Source organism: Alligator mississippiensis, chromosome 1 (assembly GCF_030867095.1).
Source record: "Alligator mississippiensis isolate rAllMis1 chromosome 1, rAllMis1, whole genome shotgun sequence".
Classification (NCBI taxonomy): Eukaryota; Metazoa; Chordata; order Crocodylia; family Alligatoridae; genus Alligator; species Alligator mississippiensis.
This window is the reverse complement of record NC_081824.1, coordinates 143,689,163-143,712,627: the sequence shown is the minus strand read 5'-3', so window position 1 is coordinate 143,712,627 and position 23,465 is coordinate 143,689,163. Positions and strand designations below refer to the sequence as shown.

At 40.9% G+C, this 23,465-nt stretch overlaps 1 protein-coding gene across 3 annotated transcripts in view; it reads left to right on the top strand.

Annotated features, from left to right (window-relative positions):
- RPS6KA2 (ribosomal protein S6 kinase A2) overlaps nucleotides 1-23,465 on the top strand; it is a 534,307-nt gene that overhangs the window by 230,602 nt on the left and 280,240 nt on the right. The window contains exon 1 of one of the 3 annotated variants that reach the window (XM_019479851.2): nucleotides 6,812-7,164. The exons of the other annotated variants lie outside the window; for them this stretch is intronic. Within the exon in view, the coding sequence (XP_019335396.2) occupies nucleotides 7,066-7,164 (99 nt within the window). The 5' untranslated portion in view covers nucleotides 6,812-7,065. Of the gene's footprint in view, nucleotides 1-6,811; nucleotides 7,165-23,465 lie in introns of those variants that run through there. 3 annotated transcript variants of the gene reach the window in all.

The following is a 23,465-nucleotide window of genomic DNA, read 5'->3' as shown; positions in this document are numbered from 1 at the left end:
TAAAGTAGATGAAATGCTTGTGTTTGACTTCAGTGGTAGCAACGGGTGCTCAGCAACTCTGAATATTAAGCATCTTATTTAGGTGTCCATCTAAGATCTGGCATTTGAAGGTGTTGGCTAGCATCCATTAATAAGAATAAAGAATATCAGTGCTGCGTCTGGGTGCTTACAGCATATACTGAGCAAAACTGGTCCCTTCAGATCAGGAAATACTTTCACCATTGCTGCAGTTATATTTACACTGGTCAGCCTTCAGAAGGTCACCAGAGAGTACTTGAATAATGCCTTTAGTAATCAACAGACTTACTGCTTCATTTGTCTTGGCCTTTGTGCCTGTTTAAGGGGATAAGGAGGACACCGCCTCTTAAGGCCTTGCCCATACTACTCAGACATTGAAACTGTGGGTGCTGTAAGGCTGCTCTACTCTTCCTTAAAAGACAAAGAATTGTGGAGGGACAGCTGCTCATCTTTCCCAGTTTATTGGACAGCACATCTAATTTTGTGGGGCCTTCTGGAACTTGCTGCTAATATCGCCCTGCCATGAATTTCTAGGAAATTCTTTGCGTGGGCACTGTGAGCTATTCTGTCAGGCAAATAGGAAACAGAGTTTTACATTTGATTCTCAGTATGTGAACAAGTGGCCAACACCTGAGCATCTCACATACTGTATTAGCTTTAGGTGTGTTGTAAATGCCTAATGGCAGCACTTTACTAATACTACCAAATGCAACACATGGCAGTAGCATGTGCTGCAAATGTTGGCTCTGGTCTAGATTATCACAGCACTGTCAAAACTGCAAAAGTACTTGGAGCATCAGGTTACCGTTTGTGTTACTCTTTGGTATTATTGTTCATATTGTTCCTTTTGTTACTTTTGATACTGTTTGTATTATTACTTGTACCATTTTTTTTTATCCCTAAAGTGTGCTGTGTCCTTCATGGGCACGTGACAGAAAGATCTTGTCTCTAAATTACTCATTGGTATGATGTAATTAGGGAATGCATAGACAAGCGAGGAAAGTGGTGGGAGAAAGGGATGAAATGGACAGGTTTTTTTTTCTTATTGCCCAGAGGAGAGAGAAATGCGCTGGAATGCTGGAGATTGGAAATCTGTTCCTAGCTCTGCCACTGACCTGCATGGTGACCTTAGGCAAGTCATTTCCCCTTTCTGTGCCATCTGTAATGGGGTAGGGTGGAGGAGGAGGAGGGGAGGTAACAACAGCAATCTTCTTTGTGAAGAGTATAAAATGGAGAGGTGAAAAGCAGACAGCTAAGGTGGGGACAGAGATTACACATAAACTAGTTTAAGTGATCAGAAACTGGTTTAAACCTGTAACAGAACAGATGTTCAGGGCACATAAACCAGTTTGAAAGTGGCTGAAGCTGGTTTCAGATAAACCTAGTTGAATGTAGTATCAGACTTAACTGATTTGGTTTATGCAATGTCTGTCCCAGACCCCTTGCTGGTTTAAGTTAAATTAGACTCCCCCAGCATCCCCTCTGGGCTGTACAGGGTTCTCTGCTCCACAGCAGGGCTGGCCCCTCCCCTCTGCTCCCTGGCTGCAGCTCCAGAAGAAACTGCAGGCTGCTCCCTCTCTTCCCCCTCACCACTCCCTGCTAAGCAGGAATTCCCCTCTCCCCTCTGCTTTGCTAAGAAGTGTCTGTGTATTAGCTAGCAGACCACAATCTGGTTCTGGTCTGTGCTGTGGTAGATGGGACAAAGGCAGAATCAACAGGTAGCTGGTAATGTCCCTCTGTTTTCTTAATGGGATGATTAAGCACTGTTATCAATTCCCTGCCTGGCCACGCTCTCCCCCATCTCAGTACTGTAGAAGGCAAGGGAAGGCTATTCTAGTGGTCCCCAGCTTCTAGTGTGAGCCACTGCAGGCATGTGCCTGCATGTCTGGGATGTCTGGACAGTTACAACCTGATTTAGCCTATCCAGGTTAGACTAACTTGCAAAGATTGAATCAATTCAGGCTCAAGCTTTTTGAATGTCTATCCCTAGCCCTACAGTTCTGGTTTCATTTTTTTAACCTTATCCTCATTATTATTTCCTGTCCCTAACCCTTGTGTAATTGTTATTGTCTAAACCTAGCCTTATACATTTCCATATTTTTCTGTTCAGCTGGTGAAGTTACCCTTACAGTACTCCCTCACAACCTGTAAGAATCATTCTGGGTATGTAATGGCTGACACAAATTATTCCACGTACTCTTTTGGGGCATGTTTCTGGGCCCCAGTGGACCTCTTTTTAGGCTAGTGTGGCTCTGTATAGAAGTGGGAGTGTAGCAGTTAGTAACATTGGCATCTGAATTTGCACTCAGATTTGACCACACCATTTTGATATACTCATCAAAATCCACCCTATATTTTGAAGAAGAACATGCAGTGAAGCTACATACTGAAGAAACGCAAGCTGTATGGAAATCTGCCCACTGCTTTGGCACAACATACATGACCAGGAAGTAGCAATTATTGAAAGTGTCACATAACATATAATCACCTTGGGGAAGTTATTGTTCTTTATTTTGCTTATTGAATGCTCCTGGAACACCTGTTTTAATCCTGATACTCAAAGAGGCATAAAGAATAATGGTTATTTTACTATTTCTACACCATAGTCTCCTTTAACCTATATTGTGGTACTCTCATTCCTTTCTGTAAACCATATATTCCTAATCTTATTTGGTCTTTATATGGAAACCCTTAATTTATTTTCTTTCTCTAGAGCCTTTTTATTTTTCCTATACATTTTTTGAGAAGGGCCAATCATAACTGAATGCATAATTCAAGGTAAGGGAATGTCATCATTGTATATGCTTTCAGTATTATTCTGACACAATTTTAATGCAGCTCAACATCTGATTTGCTTTTTATTTTAATTATTCATCACTTCACCTTGAAATTTTTCATTGTGTTGGCCTGCCCAATGGTATCTGGGGACTTACCCATTGATAAGCCCCTTGCATTCATGGCCAATAATAAAATCTTCCTTGTTCTAAAAGGAATATGTTTGGGATGGTAACACTGGTATCATATAAAGCATGTAACATCTTTTTGTGATTATCTCTTGCTTTGCTAAAATAGCAGAATCACTGTAGCTTTATACAGTGATTTAAGATTCACATACCAGTATTTCAAAGCTAATAGGGACTTATTATCATGGTCACAGGGTTAGACCTCTAGCATAACATAGGGCATAGAATTTCTCCCAGTAATTCCTGCCTCAAACCTAAAGCTTGCAGTTGAGGCATAAGTCTCAGACTTGCGTATTCTTTCTATTAAATAATTAGCCTTGTTTCTTTGTCTCTAGTGGTTTGTGTGACACCTGCCACTAACATAATTTTAGGATCTACTTTACCATACGTTGTTTTAATTCCTGAATGTAAGAATCCTAGATCTGCATCCAGAGGCCCCTGTGGCTTGACTTTTACTAACCTGGATATGTTCCATCTACAACAACAGGAAGGGTCACGCTATTCCTGGTAGTAAGATTATTAGGAATTTCCCAAGCAATTTGCATCAACAAACATCCATTCTCCCTCTGAGTTTCCTTTCTAACTTTCTGTTTTGGGGTTGAGTCCCAGATCCCATTACATTTTAGTCTTGACCTTGCTCCTGTTAAAATGAATGAAGTTTACCATTTAACTTAAATGACAGCAGGGTAATTTCATTTTTCTTTTTTACTGCATGTTACAGCAATTACTGTTCTAGTTTAGAAACCATAAGTCAGAATAAAAAATAAATAAATAATACTGCTGAGTCTAAGTGTGTCATTTGACTCTTCCTCTCCCCCCCCACTTTCTTTGTTTATTCTTGCTTTAAACATAGCCATTTGGTGGATTTCATTTTCAGCCAAGGTCCTTGGTAGTAACATTACTCAGAGGGAAGCTGATAAATAATTTACTGCCATGAATTTCTAAGTGCAATGAATTTTTCACATTGTAGGTGATCTGGTACTTGCATGTTTATAAATATAACAATGAATGTTCCAATTTAATCTAATTTATTTCTTGGCTTGTACCTTTTTATTAGAGTTATTGAGCAAACTGGATGTTGTCTTGCTTGCTGAAAGTTATGGGCTTGCTGTTCTGAGACCTGAATTTTATTCATTCCTTTTTCTGAATCAAAGTTAAATGCTGTGACCTGGAAGCACGAGAGGTGAACATAATACTTTTTTAATCTATCTTTTCTTTTTTTCTGTGCTTATCCTTTGTGGTGGGTTTTTCTTTTGGCTAGTTTCTTGTATTGATCTTTTTATATTTTATTTTTTTATTTCAAGTTTATTGTTCAAGCTATTAGTCAGCCAATGTGTTTTCTACCCTGTGTCTTTGCCCTTATATAGGCAACTGAGTGCCAGGAATCGGACTCCTCCCTGTCCGCTTCCTTTCACTTTTCTCCCCCTCCTCCCTCACCCCACTAATTTTCTAACTATCTGCTCACAAGCATGTGCAAAGGCATAGGTCAGTTCTCTCTTGGATGAGAGAAAGTAAAGCATCAAAGGATAGTGATTAATCTGATAGTTAAATTGTTGATGCATTTTGAATGTAGGAACATGCTTTAATATTTATTTTGGGGGAGCGGAGGTAAGGAGCATAATTTTCAACAAATTAAGAAAGAGCACTTGGTAAATGACAGTTTAGGTCATGATCTCTGAAGCTGATGGCAGATCAAACATATTTAATGGCCTTCATTGATGACTGCAAGATGCTGTGTTTTTAGATTGCGAAATACAGAATAGAATGGGAAGGCAGTGACAAAACTCATACCAAAATAGTAATGGCTGTGCTTAATGGTAGGACTGTTCGGGTGCTTTAAGTTTTTTGTACAAGCAGGATAACTTTCTATGCCTTAAGAGCTGGGTAATACTCATTACCTTTGCATGCAAAACAGGAGGGTAGGACCTAAAAAGGTTTTCCTTTGTGTGTTACGGAAAGATATGATAAAGCTCAGCAGTTCTATCTTTTATGTCTTTTACCTAATTCTTCAAACCCAGCATGGTTTATATATTTAAAATATGTATATGTTGACCACAACCTCCTCTCTTCCCCTCTTTCTGCCCCGATCACAACATTAGTTCTAAATGTTGTCATCCCTGGGAAGACTTATGCTTCTCCTTGAGTGGTCCAGGACATGCCTTCTTACAGGTATGAGGAATTTCATGGAAATAAGATAAAGAGAAAGGTAATAAGAGGATTATTAGGCATGCAGGAGTGGTAGAGCAACCGGATGGGAAAAATGGCAGAATAAAGGTCACAGTGTGAAGTGGTTACCTTAGGCCAGGTCTACATAACAGATTTTTGCTGGCACAATTATGTCAGTCAGGGCTATACAGAGGTGTGATCCTTGAGTGACATAACTGTGCTAGCAAAAACCCTTAGTGTCAGTGCAGCTATAATTACACAACAGCACGTGTGTCTGATAGCATGTTTTGTTGGTAAGGGTGGTTTCAGTTTCCTGTTACAAAGTACAGCTGTGCTGGTAATCGCTTCTCCCCAGTATTGTACACCAGAACTCCTATACTGTGATAGCACCTCTACGCTAGCCAGAGCCCAAACTGTGGAGGACCTTGGGTGCATGGCAGTTTGAATTTGTTGTAGAAGATGAAAAGAAGCCAGTGCAGGAAATGGGAGGATGAAAAGAAGAACCTGATCAGAGCAATGGGGAAAATAGATGATTCTCCCAACTATGTTCTGGATTCCACAAGGTCCTTACTAGGGTGCCAGAAGGTAGGGTTGAAGAAGGTTGCAGTCACAGATAGTGGCTAGATTAAAAAAAATAGAATAGGAGGCTGTAACACTTGCAAGCCAGCACAAAATCAATATATTTCTTTTTAATATGGGCTGACTGTTGTGGTGCAAGTCTTCCAGCCTCTGACAGTCTTCCCCAATGTTGTATTGTCATTGTTCTCTCATAGCTGGTTCAGGTGACTCAAAATAAATCACTGGGATTGTTTACTTGCCATATGAGGACAAGGGGGGAAAACCACGTCTTGATACTCTTTAGTAGTTGTAAAGGAAGGGCAAACAAGGACAACTTGATCAAACCGCAAGTGGTGGACGCAGAAACATTTTGGATCACCTTGGCGTTCAGTTTGTTTTAATAAGAACCTAAAAATTGTGCTGAAAAGCTGTAGTTCTGCATGCTTCTGGTATAATCAGAACCTTAACATTACTGCTTTGCATATCCTTGGAGAGAAGGATTGTAGCCTCCCATCACAATATGACAATGATCATAATACTTCAGAATTATAGACAGCTTTCTAGTTTCAAAGAGCTGTATGAACATGGGCTATTTTTATGTAAAGCCTGTGGATAATCTGTCATCTCTGCCTTGTGCACAAGGGAATATATAATTTCTGGTTAGGGTAAAAAAATCTCTATGTCAGATTTAAAAAAAAGGTATCCCACAAACTAAATCAAGTTTCAAATGCTTCTCTCCTTGCGGTGGGTTTATGGTGTCTCTCTTCCATCCTTTCCCAAGAGAATCTTTTATGAGTGCTTAATTCATCTCTAATCTGGCCAGCATGGTAAAACAGTAGTTATGACTGTGTTGAAATTCCAGGCTAAAAACAGAAGTGCAGCATGCACTGATTTACAAAGTAGGAAACTGAAAAAAGACTAAAGGAACAAGAGTGCAAGCAATAGGCACATCTAATATTTATCTCCAACCTGCTATGCCTGGGATGTGGGAGCTGTCATCTGCCGGGGCTTATTATGTATGCAGCAAAAGCAGAGTCTGATTGGATGTAGTAGGACCTAAGGCAAGGGAGGGAGGGAGGGAGTGGAAAGAGAGTTCAGCTTGCAGCACTGAAATGTAAACAGTGGAAAGCAAGACAGAGTATAAAGCTTTTATGCTCGGAGCCGCAAGCACTGCACTGCCAACCCTGATGGTTGTTGCAATACGCTTTCTGTGCATCTAGCTGTATAAGACTCGATGAAGAGAAGCAGATACTTATGAGAATCTCTCTTCTGTGGATATAAATAAGGGGCAATTGGGATGCATTAGCTCTCTCTGCCGTGGGAGCTCCTTCCTGCTCTGCGCTGGGCTTCTGACGGGGCAATGGAAATGAACATGAAGAAGTTCACAGTGCGTAGGTTCTTCTCGGTTTATCTCCGCAAGAAGTCTCGCTCCAAGAGCTCAAGTTTAAGCAGATTTGAGGTAATTTTTTTAAATTAAGTTTGTTATATGCAGCAAATGCTATTCTGTGCTGCTTATGGATATAGGAGAGGATGCCTGCACTTGCTGACACAATAAGCTGTTAAAGGTGCTCTTTCTCTGTAGGTGATGAGGATTACATTGATACTGCTTTGCTTCGATGTCACTCAGCACTTTTCTTGGCAGTATCCTGTATCTTGCAAAATCTGTTTAATGTGTCACTTAGGCTAATTTTGTCACTGTAGCATGTGAGAAGGAAACCTGATTCAGGACATCCATGAAGTTGAAAGAAATAATTGCCGATTCACCTAAATTTGCACAAACAGCACCAAAATCTATAGCAACCTCTCATCCTACTTGTCCTGCCCCACCCACACATTAAGCTACTTCAGTTTAGGGTTTCCGCTTAATTCAGTTTTCTGCTTTACTTCCTAATTATTCCATACCGGCTAGGAATTGTCCTTGCCTGCCTGCCTAGAGAGTCTCTTTTGTGCCAAGTGTTTTACATTCAGTTTTTCTCTAGTCCATGCATCCTGGCATTTCCTGGCATTTTTCACTTATTGATAAGGAGTTTATCTTTGGTGGGGTCAGCAGGAGAGAAAGGGAAGCAATTTCAAATGAACGCACAACATGATTTAGCAGTCTCAAGAGAGGAAATGCATTTTGAATGAAAAAAAATATTAATATCCAAGAATGTGTGAAGGAAGATAGAATCAGATTTTCTGTTTCCTTTCTTTGGCATTGTTCTTGAGCCCTGGCATTTGAGCTGTGAATAGTCGGCATGAAGTGAGATCAGTTGAATAAACGTCAGTTTTATTTATGTCACTCACTTTATCATTGCAGATAATCTGCAACCCCTTTATTTAAACAAACTTATGTGGAGGCCTGATCCTCCTCCTCTCTCTCATTTGTTTTGTGCCTCCATATTTCCAGTAACATTAGTGGAGTAGTTGCTCTTGGGGTTTTCTGTTGTTTTTGTTTTGTGTAGCTTTTTCTCCAGCGTACCTCAGAGGAGGACCAAGCTTATAATAGGAGAATGCATTTAATTCCCTTAGTGTTGTACCTTGGGTGCCAGGGAACTGAACATAAAGTTCTTGATATGTCATTGCTTAAGCAGGGCACAGATAAAGATTTCAATTCAAATAATAATAAAACATCTATCCCTTGCTATTGCTTGCCTAGCTTATTTCACCCATTCTTAGCCATTTACACAATAGAAAACCATGAACAAGATAATGTTGGTATCAAACGATGAGCTACAGGATGCCAACACCCCTGCCTTCTCCAGCTGTGTACCCAAATTTTGTCAGTCCTAATGCAAATAGACACACCTTGCAACACACCATGGAAGTTATCAAATTCATGCTCCTTCAGAGTAAATGCAATGTTAGTCCAGAGCTGTGGAACTTACACTACAGATTTCTACTGTAAGGACAAACAAGAGCATCTTGACTGATCATAAGTGCCAGGGTCAAGCAGGCAAGGTGATTTCTGAGGTAACAGTCCCACCAGGGACATTGCCATGGGTCTATCAGGAGCAGTTTCTATTCCACTAATGACCTAGTTTTCTGCACAGTCTGACTCTGACCAGCACAACTCTAAATTTACAACAGTTCAAACACATATATATTTTTTAAAAGGCTTTAAAACTCCTTTCAGCCATAGCTATCACATTATATTGACTGGATTCCTCTTTAAATCCCTGTAGGTAGGATGTCGTCTTGAAATGGTTTAGTTTATCAAATTTAAAATGATCTTGTTTGTGAAGTGGCTCAAAAGATATGTTACAACCCATCTAAGTTTGGAGTATTACATCTATTCCCCTTCTCCCCCTTTCTTTATTTGGCAGTAATAACCCACTTTATGCAAAGTGACTCAGTATTATAATGCAGCAGGGAATAGGGGTTGTTCCAACCAGGAAGAAAAAATGATTCATAAAATCTGTTCTGCTATTTAAGCGTGAAAATCATCAGAGATGTTCCTATTTAGAGGAAAAACCAAACTTGAACACCAAACACCTCTGTGAATGTGCCTCCTTTAGTCCTTCTGTATGTAAATTTGTAATTGTGAGCAAATTAGCATTCATCAACCAAATTTTACGTGTAAAGAAGCCTTCTCAGTCACCAGATATCTAGACACAGGAATGTTCTTCCTTCAAACAGGTAGACATTTTATAAAGAAAGACAGTACTAGGTCAGTGCATGGAAATTACCATGAGCAAAAATATAAACTTAAGGGAAGGAATTTAGAGAAAAATGCACACAGTAGTGTTCTGCTTACTGGCTTGCAGTTAAGGCACCTAGTTCTCCACCCTCCCACCAGATACTTTTATCTCCAACTAATTTATATTTTTAAACTACAGCAGATAGATAGATTAAGCTTAAAATAACATCCGGTCTATTAACTAAGGTTTTATTGATCGTTTTATCCACCCCGTTATGCTTGTGCTGCTGTTCCTTTGTTTAAGCCTAGCTGTATGAGATTTGTAGCTCTACAGATCAGAAGTATAGATGCAGAAAATGACTTTGCAAGTCATAGCCTGAAACTTGACCTTTACTTAATTAACTCAGTTCACCAATATCACTTTAGCTGAGATAGAACAAATAGGATAATGATTTGGATGTTGGATTTTACACTCCAGGATGAGTTTAGATAATGAGGACCAACTTTGTTATAAATAAAAACATGCATTTTGTGTGTGTGTGTGTGTGTGGTGGGGGGGGTTGGTTTGTTCGTTTATTTTAATTGTATCGAACATGCATACTTTGTATGATTCTGAAGAAACCTGGGTGAAATTTAAAATTGTCTACATGTTTAGTTTTGAAGCTTATTATTTTTCAATATACTGGCCTTCATATATAAGATGTTTTGGGATGTAATGTTTTAATCAGAGAGAGAGAATTTTTGCCATTGTACATGTGCACACAGTTCTTATTGAAATCCACTGAAAATCCATTGAAGGCAATGGGAATTGCATGTGTGTGTCTGAGAGCAGAGTTTTGTTTATAGTTCTGACTGAGTGTCAAAGAGCATAAATGGAAAACCATCAGGAGAAAGTGCGCACATCTCAGATCTGCTAAAGACTTTGAGCCCCAATGGAATGTGTCTTACAGCAGGGATGAATATCCCTTGATTTATAAATAAAAAGTTAAATACGCCATTCTACTAAAACAAACGAGGAAAGAGCTTGACAAGCAAAGAATTTAATTATAATATTTACTCCAATGATGGAGGAGCCCTTCTCATTTTTAAACATTGCTGAAGAAAATGGAAAAACTAAAATTTATTTTCCAGGAACGAGCAAATAATCACCATCTTCCTTTTGAGTTTGAAACTCTACCTTTCATCCCTAATAATGGGTACCTGTCTTGATTTGTGGTTTGTAGTCTATTTAGAGCACTATACCCCAGTCTGAATCCATAACTGTGAAAACATAAGTACATCCTGAAACCAAAACCCTATCAGGGTTGGCACTTGTAATGTTTATATGACTGCCAAACCACACTCTGTACCCTAATGTACAGTCTTTTGGCCCAATTCCCCGCTGTCTAGAACCAAGCTTAACCATACAGAGTATTTCCAAATAAGAACACTAGCTTCTTCCATTCCTTTTGCAATGGCTTGAGGAAAGGATGTATGCCTGGATAGTGATATTAAGGATGTAGTGTGCCCATGCTGAATCTCATTGGCCATGTCTGCAGGTAAATTTACCATGCCTGGGCACGGTGCCCTTCAGTGTGCAGCACAGCTTCGTGCAAGGTCTTCCTAAGCTGGAAGCAACATACCTGTAGTGTAAGAGTGAAATTATGTGTTACAGTTAAACCATACTGGGCACGTCCAGACGAGTGAAGCTGTGCAGTATGTAGCAAACACGTCTGCAGCGCCACATACCGCACAGTCAGTTGTTCTCTGTGTTGCAAGGGTGCACTGACTGTGTGTGCGCCACTCTGCTTTTTTTTTCCATGGTTTTTATTTTTTTTTTTTGGCCACTGGATATCCAGGGGTTTAAAAACCCCATGGAAAAAAGAAGCGGAGCAGCGCACACATGAGCAGCGTGTGCTGCTGAAAAGCAGAGCCTGGCTGCCTGTAGCCATGCTGCAGCTGCCAGCCAGGCTCCACCTGGCAGGATTGCCACTACTGCAGCCCCAGGAGGCACCCAAGACCGCGAAAGCTCAGTGCTGGCCCCAGCCTCCCCTGTCACCCCTGGGATAACTTGCCAAGTGCCAAAGTGTGCGTGGTACAGGCATTCCCCAGGGACAAGTAGCTGGGATGCAAGGTACAGCACTGCTACTTGTCCCTGGGGAATCAAATGTCCACACTTATCTGGACACAGCCACTAAGGGCATTTAAAATATGAATCTCCATGTGTTAAATCTCACTGACTTACGCTAGGTGCCCTCTGAGTGTCTCAAAGTTACGCCACTTTAGGTGAGAGCTAACTCTGGGCTGGGCTACCTAGCTCATGTTGGGATATGCTGTTACACTTCATCCAGTGTAGGAAGGCGTCCAGTTTATTATGTAGACACAGCCACAACTTCTCTGTGTTTGTGGAACAGAAGAGAATGGAAAAAGACTGATCCTATCTGTTAGGAGTACTGAGCGAATCAGAACAACTCCTGGGTGAGACAGTCCTAGCTGACAGTTTTGTAGAGCTGTTGTCTGGGTAATCACCTACTCTTTCAGAGTGGTGGAGGGAAGAGAAGGTTTACATCAGCCATTTATTCTCCTACCCCCATTTGAACATTATAAATATTATGTCACCTTTACTGCCTCCCCAATTGGCCCAATCATCAGAAAGATTCTCCTTCAGTATCTTTCTACTGTAGGAATTTGATTAAATTTGAAGGGCCTTAGCACGGGCAAGGGGAAAAGATATAATGGGATGGCTGTGTACGGGGCTGGGACCCAACAGAAATGAGGACTTTGCCTTCCAAGCAGCTATGCTAGTCCAAACTGTAATCTGGGCCTAGAGTGCTACTGGTTTTTATTTTAAGCAGAACCTTGCCGTTCCAACAGAACTTTCACTGGAAATGGTTCTCAGGTCCCGATGGCATGGATGGGGAAACAAAAGGCACCCCTGAAGTGCCAAGGGCTGAGGACTCACCTGGGATGTGGAAGACCTCAGTTGAAGTTTTTGGTCTTCCTGGCTCACATCAGGAATGTGAGTCTCACATTTCTGGGTAAACCCAACATTCCAGGACAGCACTGCGTGTCCTGTGCATGTCCTATGTGTATGTGAGTTTTAACTTCAAAAGATCTCAGTTTTATCCTAGTTCCAAGGTGGAAAAAGCTTTGAAATCTTTAAAAACTTCATCACATAAGAAACCATTTTCTATATAGCTGTATTCCTAATAGTCCTATTCTAAATTGTGCCTCAATACTTCCAAGATTTGCTGAATGATGGTAGCTTCAGGATACATGAAAGTAGAGAACTAATAGACCATTCAGCCCACCTCTGTCCAGGATTCCTCCATTTATAAAGGAGAGCTGAGAGTGGGAGATTCAGTTTAATTGACCTATATTAGGTGTTGCTTATGTTACCAATACCCAATATCCTTGCACTACCATCATTCTTTGCTTTGGTGAAGGATATTCTCTCTTCTGGCACTCCTAATTTACTCTACATCTGTCATAACAAAGCATCATAGAGCTAATGCCCAATCTTTTGAGTTGTTTTTTATGTGACTTGCTAACTATGTTTCCAGTTCTTTATGCCACTTCATAAATCCAGTTTGATACTTTTTTATGTCATAGTAAGTAGGTACTCTGAGCTGTCTGACACTTTTGGAATATTGGTTGTAGTGTAACACTTTGGGAGTTTTAGAGATAATTGTGGCAAGGTGCTTTTCCAGAGGTAGCTGTGAAGCCCCTGGAGTCCCTGCAGCCCCCACTTTGTGGACAGTCACCCCTTCAAGACGTCTGCCATGCCTTAATGTTAGTTATCTTAATGAGGGAGGCTGTCCCAGGGCTTCCTAAATTGTTCTTCCAAATGACCATCAGGTGCATATGGTCTCTGCCTCATGGGTTAATTGCGAGGCTGCATTGCTTCCCTACACCATGCCCCATGTCTCGCAGATGGCATCCTCAAAGATGTTTTCTTATATTTAAACCCCCTTCTGGGGTTCCTGGACCCTTTCTGCTCTCACACTCTCAGCCTAGCACTAAGTTCTGGACGCTTTCTGGTCCTCCTGGGAACCTCCTCCTCCTCAAACCTCCAGACTGTTTTTGGTGTTATCTCCAAACTGGCCTTCTGGAGCTGCAGCCATCCTGCTGAGGTGGTGTTTTCTCAGCAGGCTCCCAGATGTTACTGCTAGCTTCCCTCAGGGCCTGGACTTATACTGGCTGGCTCCCTGGGTCAGCTGAACCCCCATTTAGCCCTGGCCCACACTTGCTAGTGGTTTCGCAGGCTGCTTGGCCTCTAAGTGTCAGGTACCCCGAGTGCCCTGCCACAGCAGTATAGTGACTGAGGCTATGTAAGTATCCAGATAGATATTAATTTATAAACAGTAAAACAAGAGGTTTATAAGAGAAGTTTCCTTGAAGGATATTTTCTTGCTGAAATCATCCAGCCTGGAACAGATGAATTATTTAAAATGCAACATATCATTTTTATGAAAATGTTCCTAGATTAGCCCTTTCCATTTATTCCAGGTCTCCATCTCTCCTCGTATTTTTAAAATAATGTTCAACATCCTTTTCCTTCTCAGGGATAACATTGTCCATTGTGGTAGTTGGAACACACTTGTGAAAGATGGTCAAATATGCAAACAGTGTTTAAGACACCAACTCCAATAACTTTCAAAGGAAATTGGATACTTAATTATGCTTTGCACTTCTGATCACTTCCCCCTTTATGTCTGCTGTACAAACCTGGTCTTTAAAAAAATCCATATCCCATCCTTGAGCTCAGTTCTAAGGCACCATTATATTTATATCATCCTTGTATAGTCAGGTGAGCCTGTAGTTCGTGTAAAAGCTTAACAATGATCTATCTGGGGATCTGGTGTCTAATCCTGACAGTGAGTAAGTTTTGCATGCTCTATGTGTTGGCAGAGGGTGATGGCAAGATGAAAAGAAAATATTTGTTCTAACAGACTTTTACCAGTTTTTGGTTGACCTTTTGGCATATTTCTTTTTCCAGCAGGCTTATGTTAGAGGAACCTTGAGGAAAATAGCTAATGGTTGCTTAGATTTCTCCTTATACAGTATGCCAGAATCATTATTTTGGATTCCCTTGGGAAATTCTGATTCATTTGTCCTCAAGTGTTGTTCTATATCAGTAATATGTCCTACTTAGTTGTAGTGTTGTAGCTGGGTTGGTCCAGGTAAAAGCAGAAGCTCAATTTGTTTAGTGTCTTTTATTGAACCAACTTTATGGTTAAGGGAGCTGTTAGATATTACACAAGCTTTCAGGTACAGGATGCTTTTCATCAACTATCCTGGCATAACACAAAGGAGAGCTGACAGCAGGAAATGCAATTTAATTGGTCAACTTCAGATGCTCCTCCTGTAGCCAACACCAAGTATTATTATGGTTCAATTATTCTTTGCTTTGAAGAACACTTTTCTCTTTGGACAGTTGGACCTGAAGGAAGGAATTTTGTACCCAAAATTCCTAACCCCTAACCTCTCCTTTGATCCTTTGACTGTAAAGTTAATCCGAATAAAAGTTATATTATCAAAGAAAGCATTCTTCCTGCTTTTTGTCAGTCTCCTTTTGCAGAGTTTGCTCTTTGAGGACAACCTGTCTTGTTCCTCAAGAGAAATCCTCAAGTCTAACATCATTCACCTTCCCTTGTCTTTGGATGACCTATTCACGACAGAGGCATTAGCAGGTCCTACTATTTTTACAGGGATTGTTTTTGGAGCCATGAAGGCTGGGAGACAGGAGATGTATGTTTCAGTTGCAGCCCTGTGACTAATTTTGCTGTGTGGCTTGGAGCAAGTCAGATCTCCTCTTTGGTTTCCCCAGTTATGAAATAGAGGATGATACCAATGAAGTCTTTCCTATATTGCTTTCCATCTATAACTATTATTACATGATGAGGAGAGAGATGGCTGATGCACTTCTCCAGCCTCCCCTTTTCCATATACACTTGCTGTGCATTGTGCGTTGAGGAATTCTTTAGCCCTCCCAGCTCTTCCGCATCTGAACCGCGTCATAAGTTACAGCCCGAACAGATAGGTAGAATCCCGTGTGCCGGCTTCTCCTGGATCTCCTTTCCCCATAAATATGAGAGTAAGTCCTGAGCTATGACAAAAGAGAGATCACAGGCAAGTGTAAAGAATCTGGGTAAGATCCTACTCATTGAAAGATTCAGAGAGCTGGTGGGAAGAGAAGACTTACATCCACCACTTGTTCTCTACCCCCGTTTGAAGACTGTAAATATTATGGCTTCTTTACTGTCTCTCCAATTGGAATCCCTCTATCAATAATAGCCACTTGTCTGAGAAGAAGCTCTTCTTCCTTTGTGAAGTCACAGTCCTTTATGAAAGCTAGCCTTGTTTTCAAAGATCTCCCTCTTCCCGAACAAACAATTCAGGTTTCTCTTGTGTACATGTTTCTTTCCCTTTCAACTTTCTAAACATTTTCCTAATGTCTTGAGGCAGGCAAAGTTCTTTGAGTAGATGTGATATCTTTTATTAGACCAACTGAGTAGTTGGAATAAAAGTTCTTTGCAAGCTTTGGGGTGCAGTCACCCTTCTCCGAGCATAGGGAGTCTCCTCTGGTCTGAGACTCCAAGGAATGAGAGAAGCTAAAAGTGTGGCAGGATGTCAGTGAGAATGTAAATGGATGGAAATTTGGGGAAGAAAAAGGTAGAGCAGGGAAGGGAAGGGGGAAAAATGAGGAGGGGAAAAGTCACAAGTGAGTAAGGGAGCCTCTATAGTAGTAGATTTTCATGGTAGAAAAGAGGCTGTCTGTGAAAAAGTGAATTGCTGGAAATTAGGAAGATAAAGGGCAGAAAAGGATGGGAGGAGAAGGGAGGAAGGCAGGGCGGGGGGAAGAAAAGTGTAAGAGGTCAGGTCAGGTCTGGCAGGTACCTGCCTATGTCCTTATACCAACACAGCTACAATCAAAAACTCAGCCTAAAGTCTTGAGGCATTATTGTCTGGGCTTGACTACACAGACTGTTTTGAAGTCCAAGAGTAGTTGTGCCTGTGTGAAGGTGCTCAGAAGCCAGAGGATGGAGGAGACACAGCTGTACCCTGTGGATAGTTAATCCCCTGCTGAGTACTGTGTTTTTAAGCTGGGATCAGGGTCATGTAACTGAGAAGGGATTGGCAGCTCCAAACCACACCAGGCAGCTTGTATGTAGTATAGAAAGAGTGCACCACAGATCCAAGTTCTGTGCGTCTGTTTAATATTAATGGCATTTCTCTGCCTCCACCTGGTCCCTTGTGAAAGGATTGATTTCCTTGTGTGCATCTTTTGCACACAAGAAAGTTCCTAAAAAAAATTAAACAAACACAAACAAACCCCACAAACAACCCAAAACTTAAAACAGTAATAGGAAATACATGTAGATGTATTCATAAGTTATTTAAAAAAAACAAGGATATGGATGCTATTTGTTTGTTTGACAAGAGCTGAGTTTTGATGTTGTGATGCTTTAGCAGGAGTTTGGTGCTGTTTTAAAGATCTGCAGTACTGGAAAGAAGGCAGCTTTTTTTGCCCTGCTTTTAGGTTCAGTACTTGTGGTATCATCAGCTCTTATGAGGTCTGGCTTTGCTCACTGAAGAGCTAAGTATTGGGAAATGGATAAGGTTTAACTAGATCATTGATTATGGCCTCCTGGCTGAGGCTGTATTGGTAAGCAAGCATTTATTTGCATATGGAACTGGTACTACAACATAACTACATTTCTTATGCTGAAAAGTCTCAGAGACAGCTTCATCAGCTCTCAGAGTGAGGGCTGGGGCAGGTATTACTTTGGAAGTGTGGAAGGTGCCAAGAACAAAAAACTTTTCCCTGTCTAGGTTTAGTAAAGACCATTGTTCATCTATTGCAATCACAATCATCTATTTATATTATATCTTTTGTTGTAGTTGCAGGCACCTAAATTTATGCAAGTGGCTTTATAATCTTTCTCCATGTGCATAACTACAGTTATCGATCCAGTCATATGACTTCAATACATGATGTGCAACTGCCTAGGTCTATTTGCCAAGATATGGCTTTTAACAGCGTGTGTGTGTGTGTGTCCATGTGCATGCCTGTCTATATATATATATATATTTGAGAGAGAGATCAATCAATCATATCTATATCTAGATAAATATAAATCTCTCTCCTGTTTGTGTGAGTAGGAGAGACAAGGATTTTTATGGTATCTTTTATTGGACCAACTGTATAGTTGGGAGAGCTGTTGAACAAGCTTTTTAGCATCAAGCTTTTTGGCCCCTATACCTTCCTTCCCCACAAGCATGAAGGTAAGTCCTGAGCTACAAGAAGACAGGTCACAGGCAAGTGTAAGGAATCGGGGTAACCTCCTGCACATTGAGAGATTCTCTCTCTCTCTCTGTGTGTGTGTGTGTGTGTGTGTGTATTAGGAAAGAGAGAGATAAATATACAGGTATATAGATGCACACATTCATTCTCTCTCTCATTTTAATGCGCTGCAATATTTACATGTATTGTAGGATGTGAAACAACTGGAAACATGCTGGCAGTTCAGTCTTGTATGTAAGGGATAGTTCAGTAATGGTGGACTTAGCAGCAAGACAGCAAGTTTTAACAATGAAAAGATACTTAAGAAGGTTCCAATGCAGGATGCATTCCACACCCCCTGCCACCCCGACTCTACTGATATTTCCAGGCTTTGTGTTGTGTTGGGAAGAGAGAGCAGGGGAAGCTAGGGGATGCTATTATAATCCCAGTTAATGAAAGATTAATAGTTTGGCTAAGTGACAGCTATTTTATGAAGCTTAAATAAATGAGCATGGCAATTTATAAGTGGATAGAGGGAACACTGACAGTTTGTTTGGCAGAATTTCCCTTTAGTCAGGTGAGCCGATCAGATATGAAAGTAGGATTGAGCATATAAAACAATAAAAAATCATGCAGATCCAGCTCTGCATTGCAGCCTGAATGGGAAAGCAGGGTTATAATTGTGGCTGTATTGGAATTAAGCAGTAAAAACCCACCAGAAAGAGTATGTGTAAAATATGACATAATCCTATACGTACCTATTATCTGTCAGGATGTAAAGCAACAGCCTACACATTTTCAGCCATCTTGCCAGTAACTTTGAATCTTGTTGTAAGTCAGCAAATCTCTACTGGAAGGGAATTATTCCTCTTCATGCTAGAGCTGACTTTATAATAGATATGATTCATGGCTTTACTCAGTAATTCACTATAGTTGGAGTCCTGCAGGAGGATTCTAAAGATTGTATGGAAAAAAATAAGCATGGCTTTATCTCTCAACATCTTGTTATCACTTTACAAAGGTAGGTTCATCGCTCCTAACTTTCTTTCATTCCCCAAAGTGCTGCCTTTCAGGCAAGCTCGTTACCTTTGTGATTTACTGCAGAAAACTGAAGATTGGTGACCTGAGCCAGGATTGCTGCAAGTGCATATGGGTATCGGAAATGAGTTTGTTTGTTCTTGTTATTCACTACATTTTATTTATTCAGCTTGAGAGTGAAGATAAGCAGAAAGTAGATTTGGGTTTTTTTGTGGTTTGCTTTTTTTTTGTTTGTTATTTTTGCTTAGACTTGGTGTAGACTGGGTGTATGTTTTAGAGAAGAGATGATCAATCATTGTGTGCGCCTGTTTGGAACTTTGTCTCACATTATTTAGAGTTGATCAGGGGTAAGACTACTGTAACTGTAACAATGTAAGCAGAGCTCCATAGAAATTACTCTAAAAATATAGAATGCAATGGAGACTACAGAGAGCACTTGTATAGAGCAGGGGTGCTCAACTTCTGCCCCACAGGCCAAATCTGTGACATCTGGTCTGCATGAACATGGGTTGGAAAAGATTAGCAGCTGGGGAGCAGCTCCAGTCCTGCCTGGGCCACGGTGGCACAGTAGGATCAGGGCTGGGCCCACCCTGTGCATGCCTGCATAGGGCTAGGCTACTCCCTGCCCCCTCCACATATCCAGATAGGGGCCTTTTCAGCCCACCCAATCCCACCCAGATCAGGACTGGGCTGCTCCCCCCTCCCCCCACGGCCAGCTGGGACCCCTCCACTGGCCTTGCGTGCTGGCCTAGTCCAGGCTGAAGCTGGCACTGCCCATCTGGCCCATGGGCCAAAATGTTGGGCACCACTGGTATAGAGGATAGATGGCATCCCTGTTGCCAAATATACAATGGTTTAAAAAGCAGTGCAATAAAGCTATTCTACATTAAATTAGTCTTCTATGCCACACAGTTGGTATTAACTGGCAGGGACAACATTCCAGTGTGTGCAAGGCAGAGTGAAAGGGTAGATTTCAGCTGCCAAATTGCATCTTTGGTCCTCCCCACCCATTGCTGCTGCCTGTTATCTATTCTTTTTCTTTCTTTCTTTACTATTTATGGTTTTAAAAATATTATCCTCTGAGAGGGAAAGGAGAAATCAAATCATCCAGTATTTCACATATATTTAAGATTTGAATTATCTTTTGTGTGGTATGCCAGGACCAGGAGAGCCCTGGAAAAGGTTACTGGCTTGACTGCCTTCCCTGGCATTTGTCAAACTCGACAATCCCAGCAATCAGCATTTTGGCTGGGAATTCTAACAGAGACCTTCATTGGCAGTATGCCAGGACCCCAAATGCTAAGTATAATTTGTATGTAAATTTGCAGACATATTGTTAGAAGATCTAAAGGAGCCCTTTTATAATATTTGTTTCCTAGGTAATTCCCCTGACAAACAAGTAAGCAAAGTACAATTAATTATTATTTTATAAGTTCACCAGCAAAACAAAATCCCTGCAGGTGATCAGCTTTGGCCTTTTCCTTCATGTGCAAGTTGAAGGCAGCCAGAAGACCTTTGTTGTAATGTAAGTGTAGCAGGCTTACCTTTCAGAGCTTGGGTTGAGTCAGGAGGCAGCACGAGAAATAAAGCCACACCCCTTTCCTGAGGGGGACGCACAGCATCCAGACCCTGGGAGGGCTGTGAGGCAGCTGGGGTCTGCAACCTCTTAACTGTCACACTGCTGCGCAGTGTTATTAGGCTAATGCACAGTAAGTGTTTCATGTAGACACGCCTGGTGGTTCTCAAACCCTTTAGACTCGAGGCACCCCTAAAAAGGTGAGGCACTATGCAAGAGATTTAAAGCACCCATCCATAAGGAAGTACTAAACCAAATGCGCAGTAACTAGGGCTCATTAATGAACATGTAGATGAGCCCACTGTTGGGAAACAGTTACTGACTGCCCTAAAAAAGTTGCTACATTTCTACTTAGCTGAAAACAGTATTTTCAGATGAAAAGATACTTATGACTTGTTTCCAGGCCATTTAACATAATAAAATTTTAACTTTTTTTGGAAGCTTTGTATCCAGATGTGACATTTTGTATGCGCTTCAAAAACATCTTAATTTTAAAAATGTTCCTACATTGAAAACAATCAAGATGGAGTGGAGTGGGGCTGGGAAATAACATCACTTTTCAGTTCTTTCTGGTCTCATTTTCCATCCCCCCTCTCCCCTCCAACCCGATAGGCCTAATTTTCATCCTGATGAAACACAAAAGACCTCTTAACTGTTCTGTTGTCCTATTTGCTTGCAAGTGTTGTTTGTACCACTACTTTTAAGGTACATATTTTTCCTGGGTGGAGATGAGTTTGCTGTTTCATTTGCATCAGGCTTGTGCACCTTTTCCGGTTATGTTTGACTTTGCTTGCTAATTGTTGAAACAGGCATTAACAGAGGTAAATCTTAGTATGCTCCTATTATCAAAGTCTGTAATACCCTGGAATCACTCACCATTATGGAAGGCCCAATGGTCTTAACTGTATTTGCTCAAAATTGTTTAGACTTAATTAAAAATGGATTGAAGTGTATTCTAAGAGCCCTCAGAGGAAGAACTTTTCTATGTTTTGTTTCAAGGGTCACAAAAAACAAATTGAAATATACTTGTGTAATCTAATTATTTTCAGGCCCTGCAGAGTTACAAAACTGGAGAGCTTTTTAATGTCTGCTAGTCTTGCAAAACAACACTGTTTTGGGTAGGAAACCTCTTTGCTAAAACCTTTTCTTCAGTCTATAAAGAAATTCTGGGAATTTAGAAGTGTAAAACCATGTATGTAACTTCTGAAGTAGAGGCAATAGGAACCTAAGACAAGTGGATAGCTTTTCATTCTCATTTGAATTTTGGATGTAAGGGTAGCCTTTCTCTCTGATTTGATGAATGACTCCATCTTTAACGCCTGAATATAATAAGGATAAAAACTTCTCAGAGATTAACTCACAGCTGAAAATAGGACAGTTGCATGAGTACAATATTAAGTGCAAATTGGTCTAAGCAAGAAAGCATCATGATAAATGTTACCAGAGCTGGGAAGTAACTGATGTTTTCGATGAGAAATGTTGCCCTTGCAGAAGTTTTGCAGAGGCAAAAAGAGGAGGAATTGAAGCAACCCTATATTGTTTTTCCCTCTCAATCTGTACCCACAATACTTTCCACACTTTCTGAATGGAGGTGAGAAACCTGAATGACATTTCATTCAAATAATAACTCTGGAGGCACTGAAGAAAATGTGCTGAGCAGCAAAACTGTACAACATGGAAGAATAGAGCTTCCCTCCTTCATCCCCCCCCCCCCCCCCCCCCCCCCCCCCCCCCCGCACAACACCTATAGGGGCTTTGCTCTGTCCAGACATTCGCCTTCCCTCCTTGGACTGCTGACAGTTCTGGCTTCTCCCTTGGTAGGGTAGAGAAATACAATCTTCGCTTACTTTCCTCTCATCTTTCCTTTGGGCTGAAGCACATTTCCCAGCTAAGAAATCTCATGAAAAGTCCCAAAAGAGATCATGAGTAAATAAGCAGGAGATACTGAAATTCTGAAGTACAAGGTTTCTTGTAAGGATTACCAAGCAAAATTCATGTGAACTCCTTCAAATTGCCATGGAAAAAGGCTGTCCACTGTCAGACTTTTAAAAAATAATACACCATTGCATTCCAGCTTGCCATTTGCATATCATTTCAGTCCTGTATAATAGTATTCTTCTCTCACTCAAAAGTGCCAGGCTACATATAACCATTTTCTTTCCCTAAAAAAGGGCAATCACAAAAATGATGCTGATATCCAGTTAATCCCCTGGCCTCTGCTCAGAGTGAGAGCATTTTCTCTGGTGCAACTTGCATTTCTCACTGTTTCGCTGAGAGAGATGGCTAAGTTGAATCATGAAATTCACTTGTGTAGTAATTGTTGGCAAGAACAATTTTAAAAGTCATAACAGACAGACATTGGTGATGTGATGAGATGTTCCTTAGCAAGGGGAAATTCCCTACTTTCCTCTTTACAAAGTATTTTTCCCCCTGAGTAATCATGGAAAACTTAATTCATGGTTTTAAAATGTCCATCCCTTTATAAGGCATGTGGAATGAATAGATAAAAAATGTAATCTTTTCCCTAAAATATATAATCTGTGTCATTTTTTAAATGGAGCATTTTAACTAACCTGGTTTATGAGAAATAGGTCAGTCCTTTTCTCTTGCTTGCATTCCTGTTGTTTATCTACTGTTTAGGGCTTTTTATTGTTATTTCTCTTTCTTCCATTTCCTTTCATCCATTCTTTCTTGCTCATTGACAGGAACTATTGCGGCCCCATTGAGCTGTGAAGCTAAGGCACAGTTAATACGTAGCCAAGAGACAGATTTTTGTGCTGCTTCCTTTTTCTTTTTGTACTCTTTCTCCAGAGTGACATTCATAAGACTGAGCCGGGCACAGGAACTGAGCTGTCAGTGGGCTATCATTGTCATCTAAAAGCACTTGTCTGTCTTCTGAGTGGACTGTCACTGTATGGGATTCACTGTTGCCTCTTCTGGGACACGCACAGACTTCCCATTTTCCAGTTACAAAGTAAAATATTGTAGGCTGCCTTTCCTGATGGATTTTTCTGTTCCTGATTCTTTTTTTAAAGCTCCAGGATCTGGACACACTGAACACTGATGGGCATAGTCTTCTGGCTTGATTACCAGGGTTTGAATACCCACCAATCCTTCAGCAATCAAGGTGCTGAGGCTGCTTGGCACCTTTTAAAATCAGACCTGAGGGTCTCGCTCTTCTCAAATTATGGCTTCATCTCCTTAAAGTTACCATTTAGAGTTATTTAGATTTGTTGGGGTCTCATTCATCTTTTGTACAGG